This window comes from Macaca mulatta, chromosome 19 (assembly GCF_049350105.2).
Source record: "Macaca mulatta isolate MMU2019108-1 chromosome 19, T2T-MMU8v2.0, whole genome shotgun sequence".
NCBI classification, from domain to species: Eukaryota; Metazoa; Chordata; class Mammalia; order Primates; family Cercopithecidae; genus Macaca; species Macaca mulatta.
In genome coordinates this window covers 57,901,119-57,922,952 of record NC_133424.1, presented here as the reverse complement: position 1 = coordinate 57,922,952, position 21,834 = coordinate 57,901,119, and the positions used below count along the sequence as shown (strand labels likewise).

At 52.5% G+C, this 21,834-nt stretch overlaps 1 protein-coding gene across 6 annotated transcripts in view; it reads left to right on the top strand.

The window, feature by feature from the left end:
- PPP1R13L (protein phosphatase 1 regulatory subunit 13 like) overlaps positions 1-21,834 on the top strand; it is a 25,558-nt gene extending 3,724 nt beyond the window's left edge. For all 6 annotated transcript variants that reach the window (XM_015124268.3, XM_077980313.1, XM_077980314.1 and 3 more), the window contains 12 exons: positions 4,389-4,464; positions 4,579-4,721; positions 5,519-6,032; positions 6,116-6,214; positions 6,293-6,384; positions 6,649-7,099; positions 9,809-10,269; positions 14,935-15,066; positions 15,158-15,291; positions 15,387-15,553; positions 18,130-18,329; positions 21,246-21,834. In XM_015124268.3, the coding sequence (XP_014979754.2) occupies positions 4,410-4,464; positions 4,579-4,721; positions 5,519-6,032; positions 6,116-6,214; positions 6,293-6,384; positions 6,649-7,099; positions 9,809-10,269; positions 14,935-15,066; positions 15,158-15,291; positions 15,387-15,553; positions 18,130-18,329; positions 21,246-21,284 (2,487 nt within the window). In that variant the 5' untranslated portion in view covers positions 4,389-4,409 and the 3' untranslated portion in view covers positions 21,285-21,834. The remainder of the gene's footprint in view (positions 1-4,388; positions 4,465-4,578; positions 4,722-5,518; positions 6,033-6,115; positions 6,215-6,292; positions 6,385-6,648; positions 7,100-9,808; positions 10,270-14,934; positions 15,067-15,157; positions 15,292-15,386; positions 15,554-18,129; positions 18,330-21,245) is intronic.

Genomic DNA, 21,834 nt, shown 5'->3' with positions numbered 1-21,834 from the left:
CCTTGTATCCCGCCCGGCCCCGCTCCCTCGCCGCGGGATGTACAGCACCTGCCCGGGCCCGCTGCGCATTCCCGGGGCCTGAGCTCAGGCGCAGTCCGCCCTCCTGGCGGGGGTCGGGGCGTGACCGCCCCCTGGTGGCTCCGACGTCCCCATCGCCTGTCCCCGCCACAGCCCCACACCCAGGGTTGACATTTCTTTAGACCCAGAGGATGTCAGCATGGAATCTGAGAATCTTGGAAATTTGGGGATCATGGCGCCGTGGCTCACGCCTGTAATCCCAATACTTTGGGAGATCGAGCCGGGGAGGATTCCATGAGGCTAGGAGTTCGAGACCAGCCTGACCGCAGGCGCAAGGGAGACCAAGTCTCTACGGAAAAAAAAGAAAAAAAAGAGTCACTTACTGCGGGAATGCTGGCATTGGAGGCTGCACAGACTTGCTCATTTATCTGTTTTAACAGACAGTTAACAAAATATTGTTTGTGTATCTCTGAAATTCTAAATGCCTGAGTTTTTTTTTTTTTTTTTTGAGACGGAGTCTTGCTCTGTAGCCCGGGCTGGAGTGCAGTGGCCGGATCTCAGCTCACTGCAAGCTCCGCCTCCCGGGTTTAGGCCATTCTCCTGCCTCAGCCTCCGGAGTAGCTGGGACTACAGGCGCCCGCCACCTCGCCCGGCTAGTTTTTTATATTTTTAGTAGAGACGGGGTTTCACGGTGTTAGCCAGGATGGTCTCGATCTCCTGACCTCGTGATCCGCCCGTCTCGGCCTCCCAAAGTGCTGGGATTACAGGCTTGAGCCACCGCGCCCGGCCAATGCCTCAGTTTTTATTCCTGTAGTCTCTTCTTCCTAAGGTCTCAATTCTCAGAGCCCTGAATTCTTCCTGCACCTTCTGACCAGGTGGATTCTTACAATAGTCCTATGAGATGAACTGTTATTTATCTCCATTTTACAGATTAGGAAACTGAGGTACTCTGGTCAGGGTTGGACGGTGGTGCTGCCAGATTTGATTATTTGATTCTTTTTTTTTTTTTTTTTTTTTTGAGACGGAGTCTCGCTCTGTCGCCCAGGCTGGAGTGCTGTGGCCGGATCTCAGCTCACTGCAAGCTCCGCCTCCCGGGTTTATGCCATTCTCCTGCCTCAGCCTCCGAGTAGCTGGGATTACAGGCGCCTGCCACCTCGCCCGGCTAGTTTTTTGTATTTTTTTAGTAGAGACGGGGTTTCACCGGGTTAGCCAGCATGGTCTCGATCTCCTGACCTTGTGATCCACCCGTCTCGGCCTCCCAAAGTGCTGGGATTACAGGCTTGAGCCACCGCGCCCGGCTTTTTTTTTTTTTATTATTTTTTAAGAAATGGGGTCTCACTATGTTGGCCAGATTGGTCTTGAACTCCTGGCCTCAAGCAGTCCTCCCCCCTCGGCCTCCCACAGTGCAAGCATTACAGGCGGAAGCTACTATGCCCAGCCCTCAGATTTGAATTCTTGAAGTCTGACTTCTTACTCGTGCTTTTACCAGCCCCACTATACCATCCATCTAGACTTCCAGGGCAGTGCAATCCTGGGTTAGGTAGAATGTGGTACAGAAAGACTCAGAATTCTGGGTTAGACAAATTGGAGAATTCTAGAATGTTCCAAAGATAGAATCTTGGACTCAGAGCTTTCCAACAATAGGCTCTTAAGCTGAGGGGTTTAGACTTCATAGAACTTTAGTTACCGTCAGGCAGGGTGTGGTGGTTCACACCTGTAATCCCAGCACTTTGGGAGGCCGAGGTGGGTGGATCACGAGGTCAGGAGATCGAGACCATCCTGGCTAACATGGTGAAACCCCGTATCTACTAAAAATACAAAAAATTAGCTGGGCGAGGTGGTGGGCTCCTGTAGTCCCAGCTACTGGGGAGGCTGAGGCAGGAGAATGGTGTGAACCTGGAAGGCGGAGCTTGCAGTGAGCCAAGATCACGCCACTGCATTCCAGCCTAGGTGACAGAGCGAGACTCTGTCTCAAAAAAAAAAAAAAAAAAAAAAAAAAAGAACTTTAGTTACAGTCCTAGGGTTCTTACAGTTTCAGAGTCTAGGGCTCATAGAGATTAAAGGGGCCTTTCAGAATAGCTGGTTTGGCCAGGTGTGGTGGCTCATGCCTGTAATCTCAGCACTTTGGGAGGCTGAGGCGGGAGATTGCTTGAGCCCAGGAGTTCAAAACCAGCCTGAGCAACAAAGTGAGACCCCTGTCTCTACAAAATTTTTTTAAAAAATTGGCTAGGTGTGGTAGCGCAAGCCTGTACCTATAGTCTCAGCTACTCAGGAGGCTGAGGCGGGAGGACCACTTGAGCTGGGAGGTCGAGAGGCTGCAGTGAGTCACAATTGCAGCCTGGGTGACAGAGTGAGACCCTGTCTCAAAAAAAAAAAAAAAAAGTGATTTGCCTCCTTTCACTGTTGGGGAGACTGAGGCCCAGTGAGTGGAGAGGACTCAGTGCCCAAAGTCACACACTCCCTGTTCATCCAAATGAGCCGCCAGCTTGAACAGGTTCTGTTCCTTTGACTTTCCAGACAGAGGCAGGTATCAGCATGACCCAGCCTGCCCTGCTGCCTGTACCGCCAGAGCTAAGCGGTGGATGCAGCAGGGTGGTTGCAGAGCTGGTGGGCGTGGTGGCTAGCATGGGGATAGGGAAGGTGCTGGCCTGACCGGTTCCTGGTGGCCTAGCTCCCTCCCACTGGGCCAGTGACCACAGCTACCCCTCCGCCCCGGCCACCTCCCTGTTCCTCTTGCTAACAATGGATCAGTAAGAGCCAGACCTCCCACTGGATGGGGACCCTAAGGAAAGGAAGCTGAGCAGTCGCTTCCCTTTGGGACCCCTCTAATCTGGTGGAGATGACCCAGAATAAGTTAGATCCGGGTGTGAAACCCATAACTACCAACTTCTTGCAGGGTGACCTTGAATATATGTTTCTGAGCCATGCTTTCTTGCCTGCTAGGGTGGGTTTGACCATTGAATGAAGCTTTGAGTGCACGTCATTTCTCACCACTCTAGAAGGGAGTGGCCTCTCAATAATTATTATTATTTTTTAATAGAGCCTTGCTCTGTCACCCAGGCTGGAGTGCAGTGGCACAATCTATACTCACTGCAACCTGTGCCTCCCAGGTTCAAGTGAGTCTTGTGCCTCAGCCTCCTGAGTAGCTGGGATTACAGGCACATGCCACCATGTCCAGCTAACTTTTGTATTTTTGGTAGAGACGGGGTTTCACCTTATTGGTCAGGCTGGTCTCGAACTCCTGGCTTCAAGCGATTCATCCACCTCATCCTCCCAAAGTGCTGGGGTTACAGGCACGGGCCACTGCGCCTGGCTGGTTATTGTTGTGTATTTTTTTTAATACTTATTTTCTTTCTTTCTTTCTTTCTTTCTTTCTTTCTTTCTTTCTTTCTTTCTTTCTTTCTTTTTCTTTTCTTTCTAGATGGAGTCTCGCACTATTGCCAAGGCTCCGTGCAAGCTCCGCCTCCCGGGTTCACACCATTCTCCTGCCTCAGCCTCCCGACTAGCTAGGACTACAGGCTTCCGTCACCACGCCCGGCTACATTTTTGTCTTTTTAGTAGAGACGGGGTTTCACTGTGTTAGCCAGGATGGTCTCGATCTCCTGACCTCGTGATCCGCCCGCCTGGGTCTCCCAAAGTACTGGGATTACAGGCGTGAGCCACCGCGCCTGGCGGCTGTTGTTTTTACTACATTTACTACATTATACCCCAAGCAGTAGGCATGGGTTCTAGTACACAGCAGACAGCAGAATTATTATTATTAAAACAAAACAAGAAACAAACAAACAAAAAAACAGGATCTAGCACAGTATGTCCTGGTCTCTCGTAAACATTCAGTAATTCATAGTTATTTCATCCTGTTTACCGGCACATTGTAGGTGATCAATAGATAATTGTTCAAGGAGTGATTCAGGTCTTCTTAGGACTGAGATAAAGAGATGGACACGGCCGGGCGCGGTGACTCACGCCTGTAATCTCAGAACTACAAAAATTAGCCGGGCGTAATGGCATGCGCTTGTAGTCCCAGCTAGGCAGGAGAATCGCTTGAACCCGGGAGGTGGAGGTTGCAGTGAGCCGAGATCGCGTCATTGCACTCCAGCCTGGGCGACAGAGCGAGACTCCGTCTTAAAAAAAAAAGACAGAAAGTGAATTATCCGGAGCCTTTAGACTGGGTTTGGACTTCTCCGTGGCGCATGGACTTGGCTTTGGAGGAGTTGGCATTTCCCAGCTGGGGAGGTGAAAGGGTAAAGGGCTTCCGGGGGAAGGAACTGAGTTAAGGCGTTGTCCCGCTCCTGACGGCCCCTGGCTCCCTAAGGGCGGAGTCTAGAGGGGCGGGGTCTTAGCCGGCTCCCTCCCTCCCCACCATGCAGGCGCCCGCTCCGGCCGGCACCATGGACAGCGAGGCATTCCAGAGCGCGCGGGACTTTCTGGACATGAACTTCCAGTGTGAGCTGGAGTGGGAGGGGGGCTGGCGGGGCGGGGTCCTCGGCAGCGGGCGGGGGGTGCTGAGGCCAGCCCCTGCCAGGAGGCCTGGTCCTTACCTCCACTCCGCCTCCCCAGCGCTGGCCATGAAACACATGGATCTGAAGCAGATGGAGCTGGACACGGCAGCGGCCAAGGTGGATGAACTGACCAAGCAGCTGGAGTCGCTGTGGTCAGACTCTCCTGCGCCTCCTGGCCCGCAGGCCGGACCCCCTTCTAGGGTAAGCCTGGTTCCCGCCTTGACCTCCAAAGCCAGCTTCTCTCCAGACCCCAGACCAGAGGCCTGGATTTCAGGCAAGATTGCCCCATATAGTTATGCAGGTTGTGGGCTCTTCAAGGGAACTTGAAAAAAGGGGACCAGGCCAGGCGCGATGGCTCAGGCCTGGAATCCCAACACTTTGGAAGGCCGAAGCGAGAGAATTGCTTGAGCCTAAGAGTTCGAGACCAGCCTCTACAAATAATTTTTTAAAAATCTGGCCGGGCACGGTGGCTCACGCCTGTAATCTCAGCATTTTGGGAGGCAGGCGGATCACTTGAGGTCAGGAGTTCAAGACCAACCTGGCTAACATGGTGAAACCCTGTTTCTACTAAAAATACAAAAGTTAGCCTGGTGTGGTGATGCATGCCTGTAATCCCAGCTACTCAAGAGGCTGAGGTGGGAGGATCACACTAAGTCCGGGAGGTCGTGGCTGCAGTGAGCCAAGGAAAGAAAAAAGAGAGAGAGAGAAAGAAAAGAAAAGAAAAGAAAGAGGGGACCAGTGGAGGTGGACATGTAACGGGACCATCGGAAGGAAAGAGACGTTTACCTAAGCGGCATAAAGGCGACATAGCGTAATGGGCTAGCCACGGCTGTCTCCCCACCACTCCTCACCTGGGCTCTCTGTGCCTGAATTTCCATCGTCGGTCGGCCTCCTCTGGGTTGACCTCCAGTGATCTCTCTTGACACCCCCTCACACACACCAACCCTTCCACTAATGTCTTCTTTGATCCATCCCTCAATGTTCTGGCCTCCCCACAGCCGCCCCGGTACAGCTCCAGCTCCATCCCTGAGCCCTTTGGCAGCCGAGGGTCCCCCCGGAAGGCGGCCACCGACGGCGCAGACACCCCATTCGGACGATCAGAGAGTGCCCCAACCCTACACCCCTACAGCCCGCTGTCCCCCAAAGGCCGGCCGTCGTCACCACGCACCCCGCTCTACCTGCAGCCGGACGCCTACGGCAGCTTGGACCGCGCGCCCTCGCCCAGACCCCGTGCCTTCGATGGCGCAGGCAGCTCCCTTGGCCGTGCGCCCTCCCCGCGGCCCGGGCCAGGCCCGCTACGCCAGCAGGGTCCTCCCACGCCTTTCGACTTCCTGGGCCGCGCAGCCTCCCCCCGCGGCAGCCCCCTGGCGGAGGGGCCCCAGGCCTTCTTCCCAGAGCGCGGGCCTTCACCGCGTCCCCCTGCCACCGCCTACGACGCGCCGGCATCCGCCTTCGGGAGCTCCCTGCTAGGCTCGGGCGGTAGCGCCTTCGCCCCGCCTCTGCGCGCGCAAGGTGAACCTGGGGGCCCGAAGCGGGAGGAGGGATCCGGGACTCACCACCCCTCCATCTCAACCTCACTGGAAACTTCTCCCCAGACGACCTGACACTGCGCCGGCGGCCCCCGAAAGCCTGGAACGAGTCTGACCTGGACGTGGCGTACGAGAAGAAGCCTTCGCAGACAGCGAGCTATGAACGTGAGTGGTGGAGGCCCGGTGAGTGGACGACCTAGAGGAGAGGCAGCCCCCCAGACCCTGACGATTCTCGCCCCATAGGCCTGGATGTCTTCGCCCGGCCCGCCTCGCCGAGCCTGCAGTTGTTGCCTTGGAGGGAGAGCAGCCTGGATGGACTGGGGGGCACCGGCAAGGTGAGGAGGCGACGCCTGGGGAGGAGAGGCTGGGGAAGGTCGAGGAGCCGGGTCGGGGAGCGGGGTCACGGCCAGTCTCTCCCTGGTGGCTGCGATCGGGGTCTCGGCGCCCTTTCCCATGCTCTCCCTTCACTGCGCCGGGTTTCTGCCCCTTCCTCACCCTTTCTTCTCCCTCACTCCCAGGGCTTCCCTCACCTCCTCTCCCTACCTCCCCTCCACCTTCCCTCTCTCAACCGATCCCCTTCTCCCTGCCCTCTTCCCCAGGACAACCTCACCAGCGCCACCCTGCCGCGCAATTACAAAGTCTCTCCTCTGGCCAGCGACCGGCGTTCCGACGCGGGGAGCTACCGCCGCTCGCTGGGCTCCGCGGGGCCGTCAGGCACTTTGCCTCGCAGCTGGCAGCCCGTCAGCCGCATCCCCATGCCCCCCTCCAGCCCCCAGCCCCGCGGGGCCCCGCGCCAGCGTCCCATCCCCCTCAGCATGATCTTCAAGCTGCAGAATGCCTTCTGGGAGCACGGGGCCAGCCGCACCATGCTCCCTGGGTCCCCCCTCTTCACCAGAGCACCCCTGCCTAAGCTGCCTCCCCAGCCCCAGCCACAACCACAGCCCCAGCCACAACCACAGCCCCAGCTGCCCCCACAGCCCCAGCCACAACCCCAACCCCCTACCCCAGCCCCCCAGCCTCCCCAACAGACATGGCCCCCTGTGAACGAAGGTGAGTCAGCAATGAGGGCCCTAGAGGACTGGGTGAAGGGAGAACAAATTGTCAGGGGGACCAGACCAGCCCTGGGGAGGTGGGGAGATCACAGCCAAATGCCCCTTTATAAGCACTGTCCCTGCAGAGAGCTAGGCCAGGTGAGCTTGGGAATTTGGGTAGGAGTCAGGGACAGTGCAAAGGTTAAGTGTGGACCCTGAAGCCAGACTGCCCGGTTGTGTGACCTTGGGGAAGTCACTTAACCTCTCTGGGCCTCAATTTTCTTAAGTGTAAAAGGCAAATAATGCGCCGGGCGCAGTGGCTCACGCCTGTAATCCCAGCACTTAGGGAGGCCAAGGCGGGTGGATCACAAAGTCAGAAGTTTGAGACCAGCCTGGCCAATATGATGAAACCCCATCTCTACTAAAAATACAAAAATTATCTGGGTGTGGTGGCAGGTGCCTGTAGTCCCAGCTACTCAGGAGGCTGAGGCAGTAGAATCACTTGGGAGGTGGAGGTTGCAGTGAGCTGAGATTGCGCCACTGCACTCCAGCCTGGGTGACAGAGCGAGACTCTGTCTCAAAAAAAAGGCAAATAGTGATAGAATCTATCTTATTGACATATGTTATTAAATTCATATAAAGTCCTTAAAACAGCACCTGATGGGCCAGGTGCAGTTGCTCACACCTGTAATCCCAACACTTTGGGAGGCCGAAGTGGGCAGATTACTTGAGGTCAAGAGTTCGAGACTAGCCTGGCCAACATGACGAAATCCCATCTCTATCAAAAATACAAAAGAAGGCCGGGTGCGGTGGCTCGCGCCTGTAATCCCAGCACTTTGGGAGGCCGAGGTGGGCAGATCACAAGGTCAGGAGATCGAGACCATCCTGGCTAACACGGTGAAACCCCGTCTTTTTTGTTTTTTGTTTTTTTGTTTGAGACGGAGTCTCGCTCTGTCGCCCAGGCTGGAGTGCAGTGGCCGGATCTCAGCTCACTGCAAGCTCCGCCTCCTGGGTTTACGCCATTCTCCTGCCTCAGCCTCCCGAGTAGCTGGGACTACAGGCGCCTGCCACCTCGCCCGGCTAGTTTTTTAGTATTTTTAGTAGAGACAGGGTTTCACCATGTTAGCCAGGATGGTCTCGATCTCCTGACCTCGTGATCCGCCCGTCTCGGCCTCCCAAAGTGCTGGGATTACAGGCTTGAGCCACCGCGCCCGGCCGAAACCCCATCTTTACTAAAAAATAAAAAAAATAAAAATAAATAATAAAAAAAAAAGCCCGGCACAGTGGCTCACACCTGTAATCCCAGCACTTTGGGAGACCGAGGCAGGCAGATCACAAGATCAGGAGATCAAGACCATCCTGGCTAACACTGCTGACTTGCTGTGTGACTGAGGATAAATTACTTGTCTGAACCTCTGTTTCCCATCTGTGAAGAGAGATTAATAGTATCTACCCTATAGAATTGTGATGGGGATTCAATGAAATAATGCATATGTGTGTGTGGCTTTTTTTTTTTTTTTGGGAAGGCGTTTCACTCTTGTTGCCCAGGCTGGAGTGCAATGGTGAGATTTCAGCTCACTGCAACCTCCACCTCCCAGGTTCAAGTGAATCTCCTGCCTCAGCTTCCCAAGTAGCTGGGATTACAGGCATGCACCACCACACCCAACTAATTTTTTGTATTTTTAGTAGCAACAAGGTTTTGCCATGTTGGCCAGTCTGGACTCAAATCCCTGACCTCAGGTGATCCGCCCACCTCGGCCTCCTAAAGTGCTGGGATTACAGGCATGAGCTACCACGCCCAGACGTGTGTGTGTGTGTATTATTTATATATATATACATACTATATATAAATATATATACATTATATACATAATGTTTTGTGTGTGTGTGTGTGTGTAGAGAGAGAGAGAGAGAGATGGAATCTCACTCTATCACCCAGGTTGGAGTCTAGTGGTGCAATCTCAGCTCACTGCAACCTCCGCCTCCTGGGTTCAAGTGATTCCTATGCCTTAGCCTCCCGAGTAGCTGGAATGACAGGCAGGTGCCACCACGCCCAGCAAATTTTTTTTTTTTTTTTGTATTTTTAGTAGAGATGGGATTTCACCATGTTGGCCAGGCTGGTCTCAAACTCCTGACCTCAAGAGATCTGCCTGCCTCAGCCTCCCAAAGTTCTGGTATTACAGGCATGAGCTACTCCACTCAGCCAATAATGCGTATTTTTATTTCCACTTGCTTTACTGCCAGAGTGAGTAAGACAGAGAAGAAATCATTAAACACCAGGATTCTACTTCCTGCTGGAGTTTTCTGCCTGAGATGTTAGGAGAGGAAGTTCTTAGGATCTCAGAAAGTCACATCTATCATGGTTGGTAGAAGTGGATTCTAGAGTCAGCCAGAACTGAGTTCAAGCATGGCTTTGGGCAACTGGCTTGTCCTCTCTGAGGCCCAGATTCCCTTTCAGTAATGTGGAGATGGCAGTCTATCTACCTCACAAGGCAGTGGTGAGATTACAGTAAGGTAGGCATGTAAAGCGCCAGGCACATACTAACTGCTCAATAAATGGGAGGCATCATAATTGTATATTATTCACAGCCCAAGGAAAGTGTAGCCCAGAGAGGGCAAGGAACTTCCCTGAGGTCACATACTGGTTGTATGTCCTGGAAGTTGTGGAGAGGGAGTCCTGGCTGTCTCCTGGGGACCTGTCTTCTGATGGGGCTCTTGTTCCGGCTAGGACCACCCAAACCCCCCACCGAGCTGGAGCCTGAGCTGGAGATAGAGGGGCTGCTGACCCCAGTGCTGGAGGCTGGCGATGTGGATGAAGGCACTGTAGCAAGGCCTCTCAGCCCCACGAGGCTGCAGCCAGCACTGCCACCGGAGGCACAGTCGGTGCCCGAGCTGGAGGAGGTGGCACGGGTGCTGGCGGAAATTCCCCGGCCCCTCAAACGCAGGGGCTCCATGGAGCAGGCCCCTGCCGTGGCCCTGCCCCCTACCCACAAGAAACAGTACCAGCAGATCATCAGCCGCCTCTTCCATCGCCATGGGGGGCCAGGGCCCGGGGGGCCGGAGCCAGAGCTGTCCACCATCACTGAGGGATCTGAGGCCAGGGCAGGGCCTCCTGCTCCTGCCCCACCAGCTCCCATTCCACCCCCGGCCCCGTCCCAGAGCAGCCCACCAGAGCAGCTACAGAGCATGGTAAGTAATACAGGAGGAAACGGGTATGTTTGCTACGTGGATCCAAGGGCTGTAGCAAAGAGCCCCCCAAATACAGTGTAGATGAGATCGAAGTGTACTCCTCTTTTGAGTAAAAGTCCAGGAGTTTGCAGCCCAGGACTGTAGGCAGCTCACTGGAGTCAGGACTTAGGCTCCATCTACCTGAGGCTCTGCCATCCATCAGGGGGTGAGCCTGCCCTCATGGTCCTAGATAGCTGTCACCAAGTCTGCCCTCCAGCCAGGAAGAGAGAAGAAGAGAAAGTGTGCTTTCCCCTTTCAGGCAGAACCTGAGAGTTCACACATCACTCCACCCACTCCCACTGCCCAGGAGCCCCATTGCAATGGGATGCTGGGAAATGTAGTCTTTAGGCATACCTGTGTGTGAGTGTATGGAGGGCCATCTGGGAGTCATGGCTACATGGAGATGTACTCTGCTCCTTCTCTGCAATAACCTGTACCTGTGCCCTTCCCCGGGCATTCCTTCAGCAATCTCGAGTCTTACTCCTGGACATGACTAAGTCTTGGCACAACAGTGAGTTCATTCTGGGACTGAGAAGTCTTGCCTGAATCAAAGCAGTCACCCTCTCTTCTCTCCCTCTTTGTCTCTGTGTCTCTTGTGTTTGCTCTGCTCTCTCCTCTTTTTTTTTTTTTTTTTTTTTTCCAGGCAGAGTCTTGCTCCGTCACTCAGGCTGGAGTACAGTGGCTTGATCTCCGCTCACTGCAACCTCCACCTCCCAGGTTCAAGCCATCCTCCCACCTTAGCTTCCCAAGTAACTGGGATTATAAGCCTGTGCTACCACACCTGGCTAATTTTTGTGTTTTTAGTAGAGATGAGGTTTCACTGTGTTGGCCACCCTGGTCTCACACTCCTGACCTCAAGTGATCCGCCTGCCTCAGCCTCTCAAAGTGCTGGGATTAGAGACATGAGCCACTGTGCCTGGCTTTGCTCTCCCTTATAAAATAGTGAGTCTCAGCCGGGTGCAGTGGCTCATGCCTGTAATCCCAGCACTTTGGGAGGCTGAGGTGGGTGGATCATGAGCTCAGAGGTTCGAGTCCAGCCTGACCAACATGATGAAACCCTGTCTCTAGTAAAAAAAATACAAAAATTAGCCAGGAGTGGTGGCGCTCGCCTGTAATCCCAGCTACTTAGGAGGCTGAGGTGGGAGAATCGCTTAAACCCAGAAGGCGGAGGTTGTAGTGAGCCGAGATCGCACCACTGCACTCCAGCCTGGGTGACACAGCAAGACTCCATCTCTAAATAAATAAATAAACAAAAAGTGAGTCTCGGCTGAGTGCGGGACTCCACCTCCTGGGTTAAAGCGATTCTCCTGCGTCAGTCTCCCAAATAGCTGGGATTACAGGCATATGCCACCACACCCAGCTAATTTTTGTATTTTTGGTAGAGATGGGGTTTCACCATGTTGGCTTGAACTCCTGACCTCAAGTGATCTGCCTGCCCTGGCTTCCCAAAGTGCTGGGATTACAGGCGTGAGCCACCACACCCAGCCAAGATGAAATACATTAACGTAGTGCTTAGCATAATACCTGGCACATAACTGTTAACTGCTCTTACTGCTGTCACCATTGGACCAGGGGATGGTCTCCTGCTGTTCTTGGTCCCTGCATCCTGACTGGGAAGAGGGTTTAAGCCACATGGAACAGACCTGAATAATCCGTGTGGTTAAACAGAGGGAAGAGATAACTTCTCAGAGAAGTAGGGGTCAGGTGGACACCCCAAAATGCCTATTCCCAGGTCCTCCTGAGAGTAAAGGCAAGGAACCTTGAGGCTGAGGATTTTGAAATCAAGAGGGGAAGAATAACAGCATGTTGAAATGGTTGAGCATCCCATTGTAGAATCACAAAGTCCTGGCCACAGAGAAACTTAAAAAGTCATAGAATGTAAGAATCAAACACTAGTGTCACCATCTTAGAATAGTAACATTTTAGAGCCCTAGAGCATTTAAAGGATTGGACAGGATCTTAGAATTATAATGTTAGGCCAGGCACGGTGGCTCATGCCTGTAATCCTAGCACTTCGGGAGGCCGAGGCAGGTGGATCACTTGAGGTCAGGAGTTCAAGACCAGCCTGGCCAACATGGTGAAATCCCGTCTCTACTAAAAATAAGCCGGGCCTGGTGGTACATGCTTGTCATCCCAGCTACTCGGGAGGCTCAGGCAGGAGAATTGCTTGAACCTAGGAGGCAGAGGCTGCAATGAGCCGAGATCACACCACTGCACTCCAGCCTGGGCAACAGAGAGAAATTCTGTCTCAAAATAAAATAAAAGGAATCTCTTCTCTTAAAAAAAAAAATGATAAAGTTAGTATCATGGACTGATTATTATCGATTCTTGAAGTCACCAAATCTAACAATTAAAGATGCTCATATTTTGAATTATAAAATCACAAATTCATGCACTGATATGTTGTAATAGAGGGTTATTATTATTATTATTGAGACAGAGTCTCACTCTGTTGCCCAGGCTGGAGTGCAGTGGCAAGATCATGGCTCACTGCAGCCTCCACCTACTGGACTCCATCGATCCTCGTGCCTCAGCCTCCCCCATGGCTGGGACTACAGGCATGCACCACCACTCCCGGATAATGTTTAACATTTTTTGTAGAGACAGTTCTCACTATGTTGTCCAGGCTGGTCTCAAACCAGGCATGAGCCACTGTGCCCAGCTGAGATTTATATTTTAAATTAATGCTTTCCATACACCAACACATTAGAGAGCTTGGGGAAAATAAATAAAAATAGAAGGAGGACAAAATCACACCACCCACAGAGAACCATCATTAACATTTTGAATATTTCCTTCTAGTCTTTTTTTTTTTTTTGAGATGGAGTCTCACTCTGTCACCCAAGTAGCGCCATCTCAGCTCACTATAACTCTGCCTCTTGGGTTCAAGTTATTCTTGTGCCACGGCCTCCTGAATAGCTGGGATTACAGGCGTGTGCCACCATGCCCAGCTAATTTTTGTATTTTTAGTAGAGACGGGGTTTCACCATGTTGGCTGGGCTGGTCTTGAACTCCTGCCTGACCTCAGGTGATCCACTCTCCTCAGCCTCCCAAAGTGCTGGGATTACACACATGAGCCACCACACCCAGGCATTTCCTTCTAGTCTTTTAAAATGAAATTCTAGGCCAGGCATGGTGGCTTACACCTGTAATCCCAGCACCTTGGGAGGCCGAGGTGGGTGGATCACAAGGTCAAGAGATCAAGACCGTCCTGGTTAACACGGTGAAACCCTGTCTCTACTAAAAATACAAAATAGCCAAGCGTGGTGACGGGCACCTGTAGTCCCAGCTACTTGGGAGGCTGAGGCAGGAGAATGGCATGAACCTGGGAGGCGGAGCTTGCTGTGAACCAAGATCACGCCACTACACTCCAGCCTGGGCGACACAGTGAGACTCTATCTCCAAAAAAATAAAAATAAAAATAAAATTCTAATGGAAAAATATTAAAGTTCTCAATCATAGAATCTTGGGATTGCAAAGTCCTGGCCCCTCAGCAATTTGAAATAGCACAACCTAGCATGTCTGCAATCACAACATATTGGAAAACTTGAAATAACTGAGCATCTGGGAATTTTGGTTTCCATGGCTGTTGGGCTCTCTGAATTCCAGAATCTTAAAATCACTGACAGCAAAGACCAGAATCACAAATGCTACGCACTCATACACTTGGAATAAATAAATGCATTTTTTTTTCTTTTGAGACTGGGTCTCACTGTGTTGCCCAGGCTAGAGTGCAGTGGCATGATCATGACTCACTGCAGCCTCCATCTCTTCCATTCAAACAATCCTCCTGCCTCAGCCTCCCAAGTAGCTGGGACCACGGGTGTGCGCTCGCCCAGCCCAGAATAAAGGAATCTTATAGGAAGAAAATTAAAAATAAGAAAGCACATGAGACCGTGCGCAATGGCTCACACCTGTAATCCTAGCACTTTCGGGTGGATCACCTGAAGTCAGAAGTTCCAGACCAACCTAGACTACATGGCGAAACCCTGTCTCTACTAAAAATATGAAAATTAGCCAGGTGTGGTGGCCCATCCCTATAATCCCAGCTACTCAGGAGGCTGAGGCAGGAGAATCGCTTGAACCTGGGGGGTAGAGGTTGCAGTGAGCTGAGATCACACCACTGCACTGCACTCCAGCCTGGGGGACAGAGCGAGACTCCGTCTCAAAAAAAAAAAAAAAAGAAAAAAGAAAAGAGAAAACACGAAGAATAATAAAATACTCAAATTCCAAACATCTGGAATGAACACACCTGGTAAGATTTTGTCATGTGTGCCTCTTTGCATTCATTAACAAAAGAAATGTAAGACTGTGTGAATTGAATAACTGGCTTTCACAATCATTGTTTTGAACTGATAGAATTACTTTGCCACCAATCCCATGGCCCCCAGCTTTCTCTCAACTTTCAAGGTCCAAGATTCTCAAATCACGGTATTCCCTGTCTATGGCAGGGAACTGGAGGCTCTAGGAGGAGATGGAAGGCACCCCAGCACCCCACCCCGAGGGAATCCCAGTCCTACCCCTGTCTAGATGGGTGCCACAGGTCCCTGGACCTGTTTCCTACTCTGTGTCGTGGATATACTAAAAATCCCTCCAAGTCGCTGACCTTTGCGCCCTGTCCCCCAGGAGATGCGCTCTGTGCTGCGGAAGGCTGGCTCCCCGCGCAAGGCCCGCCGCGCGCGCCTCAACCCTCTGGTGCTCCTCCTGGACGCGGCGCTGACCGGGGAGCTGGAGGTGGTGCAGCAGGCAGTGAAGGAGGTGAGCGCTGCTGAGCGGGAGGTGGGCGCGGCGGGGGCGGCGCAGATGCCAGGCGCGGGACTGAGACTTTCCTCTCCCCCGGTGCACTCAGATGAACGATCCGAGCCAGCCCAACGAGGAGGGCATCACTGCCCTGCACAATGCCATCTGCGGCGCCAACTACTCCATCGTGGACTTCCTCATCACCACGGGTGCCAATGTCAACTCCCCCGACAGCCACGGCTGGTGAGCCCCGACCCGCGCGGTGGGCTGGGTCCCCCGTGGGCGGACGCGCAGCCTCTCATGCATCCCTCCCCGCAACCCCCCACCCCCACGTCTAGGACACCCTTGCACTGCGCAGCGTCGTGCAATGACACAGTCATCTGCATGGCCCTGGTGCAGCACGGCGCTGCAATCTTCGCCACCACGCTCAGCGACGGCGCCACTGCCTTCGAGAAGTGCGACCCTTACCGCGAGGGTTATGCTGACTGCGCCACCTACCTGGCAGGTGCGAGGCAGGGCTGCTGGCGAGGGCAGGGCTACTGGCGCCTGGGTACCTGGCCCGTGCGCAGGAGCGGGGAGGGGCGCTACTACCCCCTACTAGGGAGACGAAGGTGTGGGGGCTGTACCAATCACTTAGCAGGATTGCGGAGGAGGAGGAGGAGGAGGAGGGATGGACTGCCTGCGGGGGTGGGGGACTGTGCCCTCCTAAGGGAAAAGGGGACATGGAGGCTGTGCTATGTGAGCTGGACACCTTTGGGGAGGAGAGTGGCTGTGAAGATTGGTCTGTTCACCTTTCGCATCTTCAAGGGTGAGGAACTGAACGTTTCAACCCTGCCATCCACCTGGCATAGGGCTCTGGGCAAGTGGGCTCTGCCACTTGTGGGAGAGGCATTGCCACACCCCTGGCAGGTGAGCAGGCTGCAGCGGCTGGAAAGGGGCTTGTAGGAAGACACGAGGCTGTACCCTATCTCTCCAGGGGGCAGGCTGCATCACCTGGTTCCCCGACAGGCGGGGCGAAGTAGGGGATTGTGCACAGGGTCATTTCACACCTGGAGGAGCCAGTTGTATCTCGGTGCCAGCGAGGAACTTCACGGAGAGTTGGAGTGAGGCAGGTTCTAGGACTTATGGGTGAGACAAAGGGTTATATATTTGAAAGTTGAGCCTGGTCAGGCTACAGGACGTTGTAGAGACCCCTGTCTCTACAAAATATTTATTTATTAATTTTTATTATTATTTTTGAGACTGCCAGGCTGGAGTGCAGTGGCTCAATCTTGGCTCACTGCAACCTCCACCTCTTGGATTCAAGCAATTCTTCTGCCTCAGCCTCTGGAGTAGCTGGGACTACAGGTGCTCACCACCATGCCCAACTAATTTTTTGTATTTTTAGTACAGATGGGGTTTCGCCGTGTTGCCCAGGCTGGTCCCGAAATCTTGAGCTCAGGCAATCTGCCCGCCTTCGCCTCCCAAAGTGCTAAGATTCAGGTGTGAGCCACCACACCTGACCTCTACAAAATATTTTATTTTAATTTTTATTTATTTATTTTTTGAGACAGAGTCTTGCTCTATCACCCAAGCTAGAGTGCAATGGCGCCATAGCTCACTGCAACCTCTGCCTCCTGGGTGAAGGCAATTCTCCTGCCTCAGGCTCCTCAGTAGCTGGGATTACAGGCACGTGCCACCACATCCCGCTAACTTTTTTGCATTTTTATTTGTTTTGTATTTGTAGTAGAGATGGGGTTTTGCCATGTTGGCCAGGTTGGTCTCGAACCCCTGACCTCAGGTGATCCGCCCACCTTGGCCTCCCAAAGTGCTGTGATTATAGGTGTGAGCCACTGTGCCTGGCCTACAAAATATTTAATAATAATATAAAGAATCAGGAGGAGGCTGAGGCAGGAGGATTTCTTGAATCTGGAAGTTCGAGGCCGCAATGAGCTTGATTTTACCACTGCACTCCTGCAGCCTGGGTGGCAGAGTGAGACCTTGTCTCAAAATAAAATAAAATAAAATAAAATAAAATAAAATAAAGAAATAAAAGAAAAAAAAAAAAAGAAAGAAAGAAAAGAAAGCCAGGTGCGGTGACTCGTAATCCTAGCACTTTGGGAGGCTTGAGACAGGCGGATTGCCTGAGCTCAGGATTTCCAAACCAGGCTAGGCAACAGGGTGAAACCCCATCTCTACTAAAAATATTTTAAAAATTAGCCGGGTGTGGCAGCGTGCGCCTGTAGTCCCAGCTACTCGGGAGGCCGAGGCCGGAGAATCGCTGGAACCCGGAGGTGGAGGTCGCAGTGAGCCAAAATTGCGCGACTGCACTCCAGCCTGGGCGACAGAGCGAGACTCCGTCTCCAAAAAGAAAAGAAAAGAAAGAAAGAGGCAGTCCATGAGCCAACTTAAAGGACAGTGCGAATCTTCCTTAGAGACTGTGCCATTTAAGCTAAGCGCCAGGGTAGGGCAAAAGATTGGACCGCTAGGGTTGACACGGGGATTCAGCAATGTACAAGAAAGAAATGGAGGGCCGGGTCAGGTAGCTCACGCCTGTAATCCCAACACTTTGGAAGGCCGAGGCAGGTGGATCACTTGAGGTCAGGAATTTGATACCAGCCTGACCAACATGGTGAAACCCCGTCTCTACTAAAGATGCAAAAATTGGCCAGGCGTGGTGGCGCACGCCTGTAATCCCAGCTAGTTGGAAGGCTGAGGCGGGAGAATCGCTCTAACTCGGGAGGTGGAGGTTGCAGTGAGACCGCACCATTGCACTCCTGCCTGGGTGACAAGAGCGAAACTCCATCTCAAAAAAAGAAAAAAGAAAAAAAAAAAAAAAAGGAAATGGGAGCCTCTGACCCTGCCTCGGGAGTGGGTGGCCCACTGGCATGCCTCCCCTAGTTTCCTCGAATGCTCAAAGGCGGCCAGTCCTGGCATCTGACTCCAGCTCCTGTTCCTATCCGCAGCCGTGGGCACACACAAGATTTCAGGTGGTTGCTGAGACAGGCGCCAAATTCCAGGGCCTGTCCTGGTCCCCACGTGGGCCCTGTTCTTGGACCCCGTGGGCCACGTTCTCACCTTCCCCTCCGTGGCATGTTTCAGACGTTGAGCAGAGTATGGGGCTGATGAACAGTGGGGCGGTGTACGCTCTCTGGGACTACAGCGCCGAGTTCGGGGACGAGCTGTCCTTCCGCGAGGGCGAGTCGGTCACCGTGCTGCGGAGGGACGGACCGGAGGAGACCGACTGGTGGTGGGCCGCACTGCACGGCCAGGAGGGCTACGTGCCGCGGAACTACTTCGGGGTGAGCCCAGGGGAGATGTCATGGGGACATCCCGACGGCTGGGGAAAAGGGGGATCCCACAGGAAAAAGAAGAGGTGACAGGGACAAACTGTTATATTGGGCGAGGGAGGTCAGAAAAGCTCATTATTGCTCATGGGGAGGAGAGGAGAAGTCCATTCTATTTAATAGTAATGTCGGGGGTAAAGGTCCCTTATAGTTAGGGGAGTAGAGGAGGAAGAGCCCTTTTATTTTTAAATTTCTATTATTTATTTATTTATTTTTAAATTTTGTTTATTTATTTCTGAGACGGAGTCTCGCTCTGTCGCCCAGGCTGGAGTGCAGTGGCGCCATCTCTGCTCACTGTAACCTCTGCCTCCTGGGCTCAACCAGTTCTCCTGCCTGGGATTACAGGCGCCCACCACCACCACACCCGGCTACTTTTTGTATTTTTAGTAGAGACGGGGTTTCACCATGTTGGCCAGGCTGCTTTTGATCTCCTGACTTCAAATGATCTGCCTGCCTCGGTCTCCCAAAGTGCTGGGATTACAGGCATGAGCCACCATGCCCGGCCAATTTTTTTTTTTTTTTTTTGAGACGGAGTCTTGCTCTGTCGCCCAGGCTGGAGTGCAAGGGCCAATCTCGGCTCACTGCAAGCTCTGCCTCCTGGGTTCACACCATTCTCCTGCCTCAGCCTCCCGAGTAGCTGGGACTACAGGTGCCCACCACCACACCTGGCTAATTTTTTGTATTTTTAGTAGAGACGGGGTTTCACCGTGTGAGCTGGGACGGTCTCTATATCCTGACCTCGTGATCCACCCACCTCCGCCTCCCAAAGTGCTTACAAGACTTGAGTCACTGTGCCCGGCCAGCCAATTTTTATTTATTTATTTGAGATGGAGTCTTGCTTTGTCACCCAGACTGGAGTGCAGTGATAAGATGTGGGCTCACTGCAACCTCTGCCTCCTGGGCTCAAGTGATTCTCCTTCCTTGGCCTCGAGAGTGGCTGGGATGACAGGCGCGTGCCACCAAGCACAGCTAATTTGTTTTTTTTTGTTTGTTTGGTTTTTTTTTGGATTTGTAGTAGACAGGGTTTTGGCATGTTGGCCAGGTTGATCTCGAACTCCTGACCTCAGGTGACCTGTCCGCCTCAGCTTCCAAAGTCCTGGGATTGCAGGCATGATCCACCGCATCTGGCTGGAAGAGCCGTTTATAGAGCTATCAGGATGTAGGGTGCTGGCCAGTGCTGCCTTACTAGTTATTTGATTGGTTTATGCTTAATCCAATGTTTTTATTATCATCCCTGATTGTATTGGTGGAAAGGTTAAAGAATAATCCATTTTAGCCAAGGGAAGCGATGAAGAAGAATCTCATTTTAATGATGGTGGGTTGAGTTAAAGAATTGTAGATTAAGGCTGGGAGAGGGCAAAAGACTGGACCTCTAGGGCTGACATGGGGATTCAGCAATGTATAAGAAGGAAATGGAGAGCTAGGCCAGGTGGCTCACACCTGTAATCCCAGCACTTTGGGAGGCCGAGGCGGGCGGATCTCCTGAGGTCAGGAGTTTGAGACCAGCCTGACCAACATGGTGAAACTCCATCTCTACTAAAAATACCAAAAAAAAAAAATTAGCTGGGCGTGGTGGTGGGCACCTGTAATCCCAACTAATCAGGAGGCTGACGCAGTGAGCCCTGATGGGTGACAAAGTGAGATTGTGTCTTAAAATATATATAATTATATGTATTTATAAAAATTTTATAAAAATATTTTTATAAAAATATATATTATATATAAATATATATTTATATATATGACAGGTGGAGAGGAAGCTTTTATTACACTGCACTGGGCAGAATGAGGAAAAATCCATTAACAAAATTATAGTATAACTGAGGAAAATTGTCTATTAGAATTAGGAGAGAAGACAAGGAAGATTCCGTTACATTCCTGAGAGGGGAGATTTATTTATTTATTTATTTGTGTGTGTGTGTGTGTGTGTGTGTGTGTGTGTGTGTGTGTGTGTGTTTTGTTTTTTGAGACACAGCCTCAGCCCTGTCACCCAGGCTGGAGTGCGGTGGCATGATCTTGTCTCACTGCAACCTCCGCCTCCTGGATTCAAGTGATTCTCCTGCCTCAGCCTCCCGAGTAGCTAGGATTACAGGCATGCACCACCACGCCCAGCTAATTTTTTGTATTTTTAGTAGAGACGGGGTTTCTCCATGTTGCCCAGGCTTGTCTTGAACTCCTGAGCTCAGGTCATCCACCCACCTCGGCCTCCCAAAGTGCTGGGATTACAGGCGTGAGCCACCGCGCCTGGCCCTGAGAGGGGAGATTTTTTTGTTTTTTTGGTTTTTTTTGAGACGGAGTTTCGCTCTGTCGCCCAGGCTGGAGTGCAGTGGCCGGATCTCGGCTCACTGCAAGTTCCACCTCCCGCGTTTACGCCATTCTCTTGCCTCAGCCTCCCGAGTAGCTGGGACTACAGGCGCCCGCCTCCTTGCCCGGCTAGTTTTTTTGTATTTTTTTAGTAGAGACGGGGTTTCACTGTGTTAGCCAGGATGGTCTCGATCTCCTGACCTCGTGATCCGCCCATCTCAGCCTCCCAAAGTGCTGGGATTACAGGCTTGAGCCACCGCGCCTGGCCAAGACTTTTTTAAATATGGAAGTGGGACCCAAAAAGACAGCCAAGGTGTTAGAGAGAGGTGGGCTTCTCCTTGTGGCAGTTAGGAGAGACTGGAAATATTCCATTTCATCAATGGAGGCTCTGATTGGAAGCTTCCGTCTGGCGCTTGGAGGTGACACAGAACTTGGATTCTGGAGCAGTTTGGGAGGTGCTGAGAGGTTCCCTTAGGAAGGGGTGGGAGGATGCAGACAGGCAGCGGATTTGCGTGTGGGATGAGGAGGTGGGAGCTCCTGATGTCTGAAGATCCTGTCTCTCCCTAGCTCTTCCCCAGGGTGAAGCCTCAAAGGAGTAAAGTCTAGCAGGATAGAAGGAGGTTTCTGAGGCCGACAGAAACAAGCAATCCTGCCTTCCCTGCAGACCACCCCCTGTTTTTTGCTGCCTTTATCTGCACCCCTCACCCTGCTGGTGGTGGTTCTCGCCACCGGTTCTGTGTTCTCCCGGAAGTTCAGGGGAGAAGGAGGACCCCAGCCTTAAGTTTAGGAATCTGCCTTAGCCTTGGGAGGTCCGGGAGGGGCTGGAAATCACTGGGGAGAGGAAACCACTTCCTTCTGCCAAATCAGATCCCGTCCAAAGTGCCTCCCATGCCTACTGCCACCATCACATCCCCCAGCAAGCCACCCACCTGCCCAGCAGAGCCTGGGATGGGCGACCACACCACTGGATATTTCTGGGGGTCACCACTGACTCCATCTCTCCCAGCAGTCTTGGGGTCTGGGTGAGAAACACTGGTCTCTACCAGGATCCCTGCCCCTCCTCTCCCCAATTAAGTGCCTTCACACAGCACTGGTTTAATGTTTATAAACAAAATAGGGAAACTTTCCTTATAAATAAAAGTAGTTTGCACAGAAA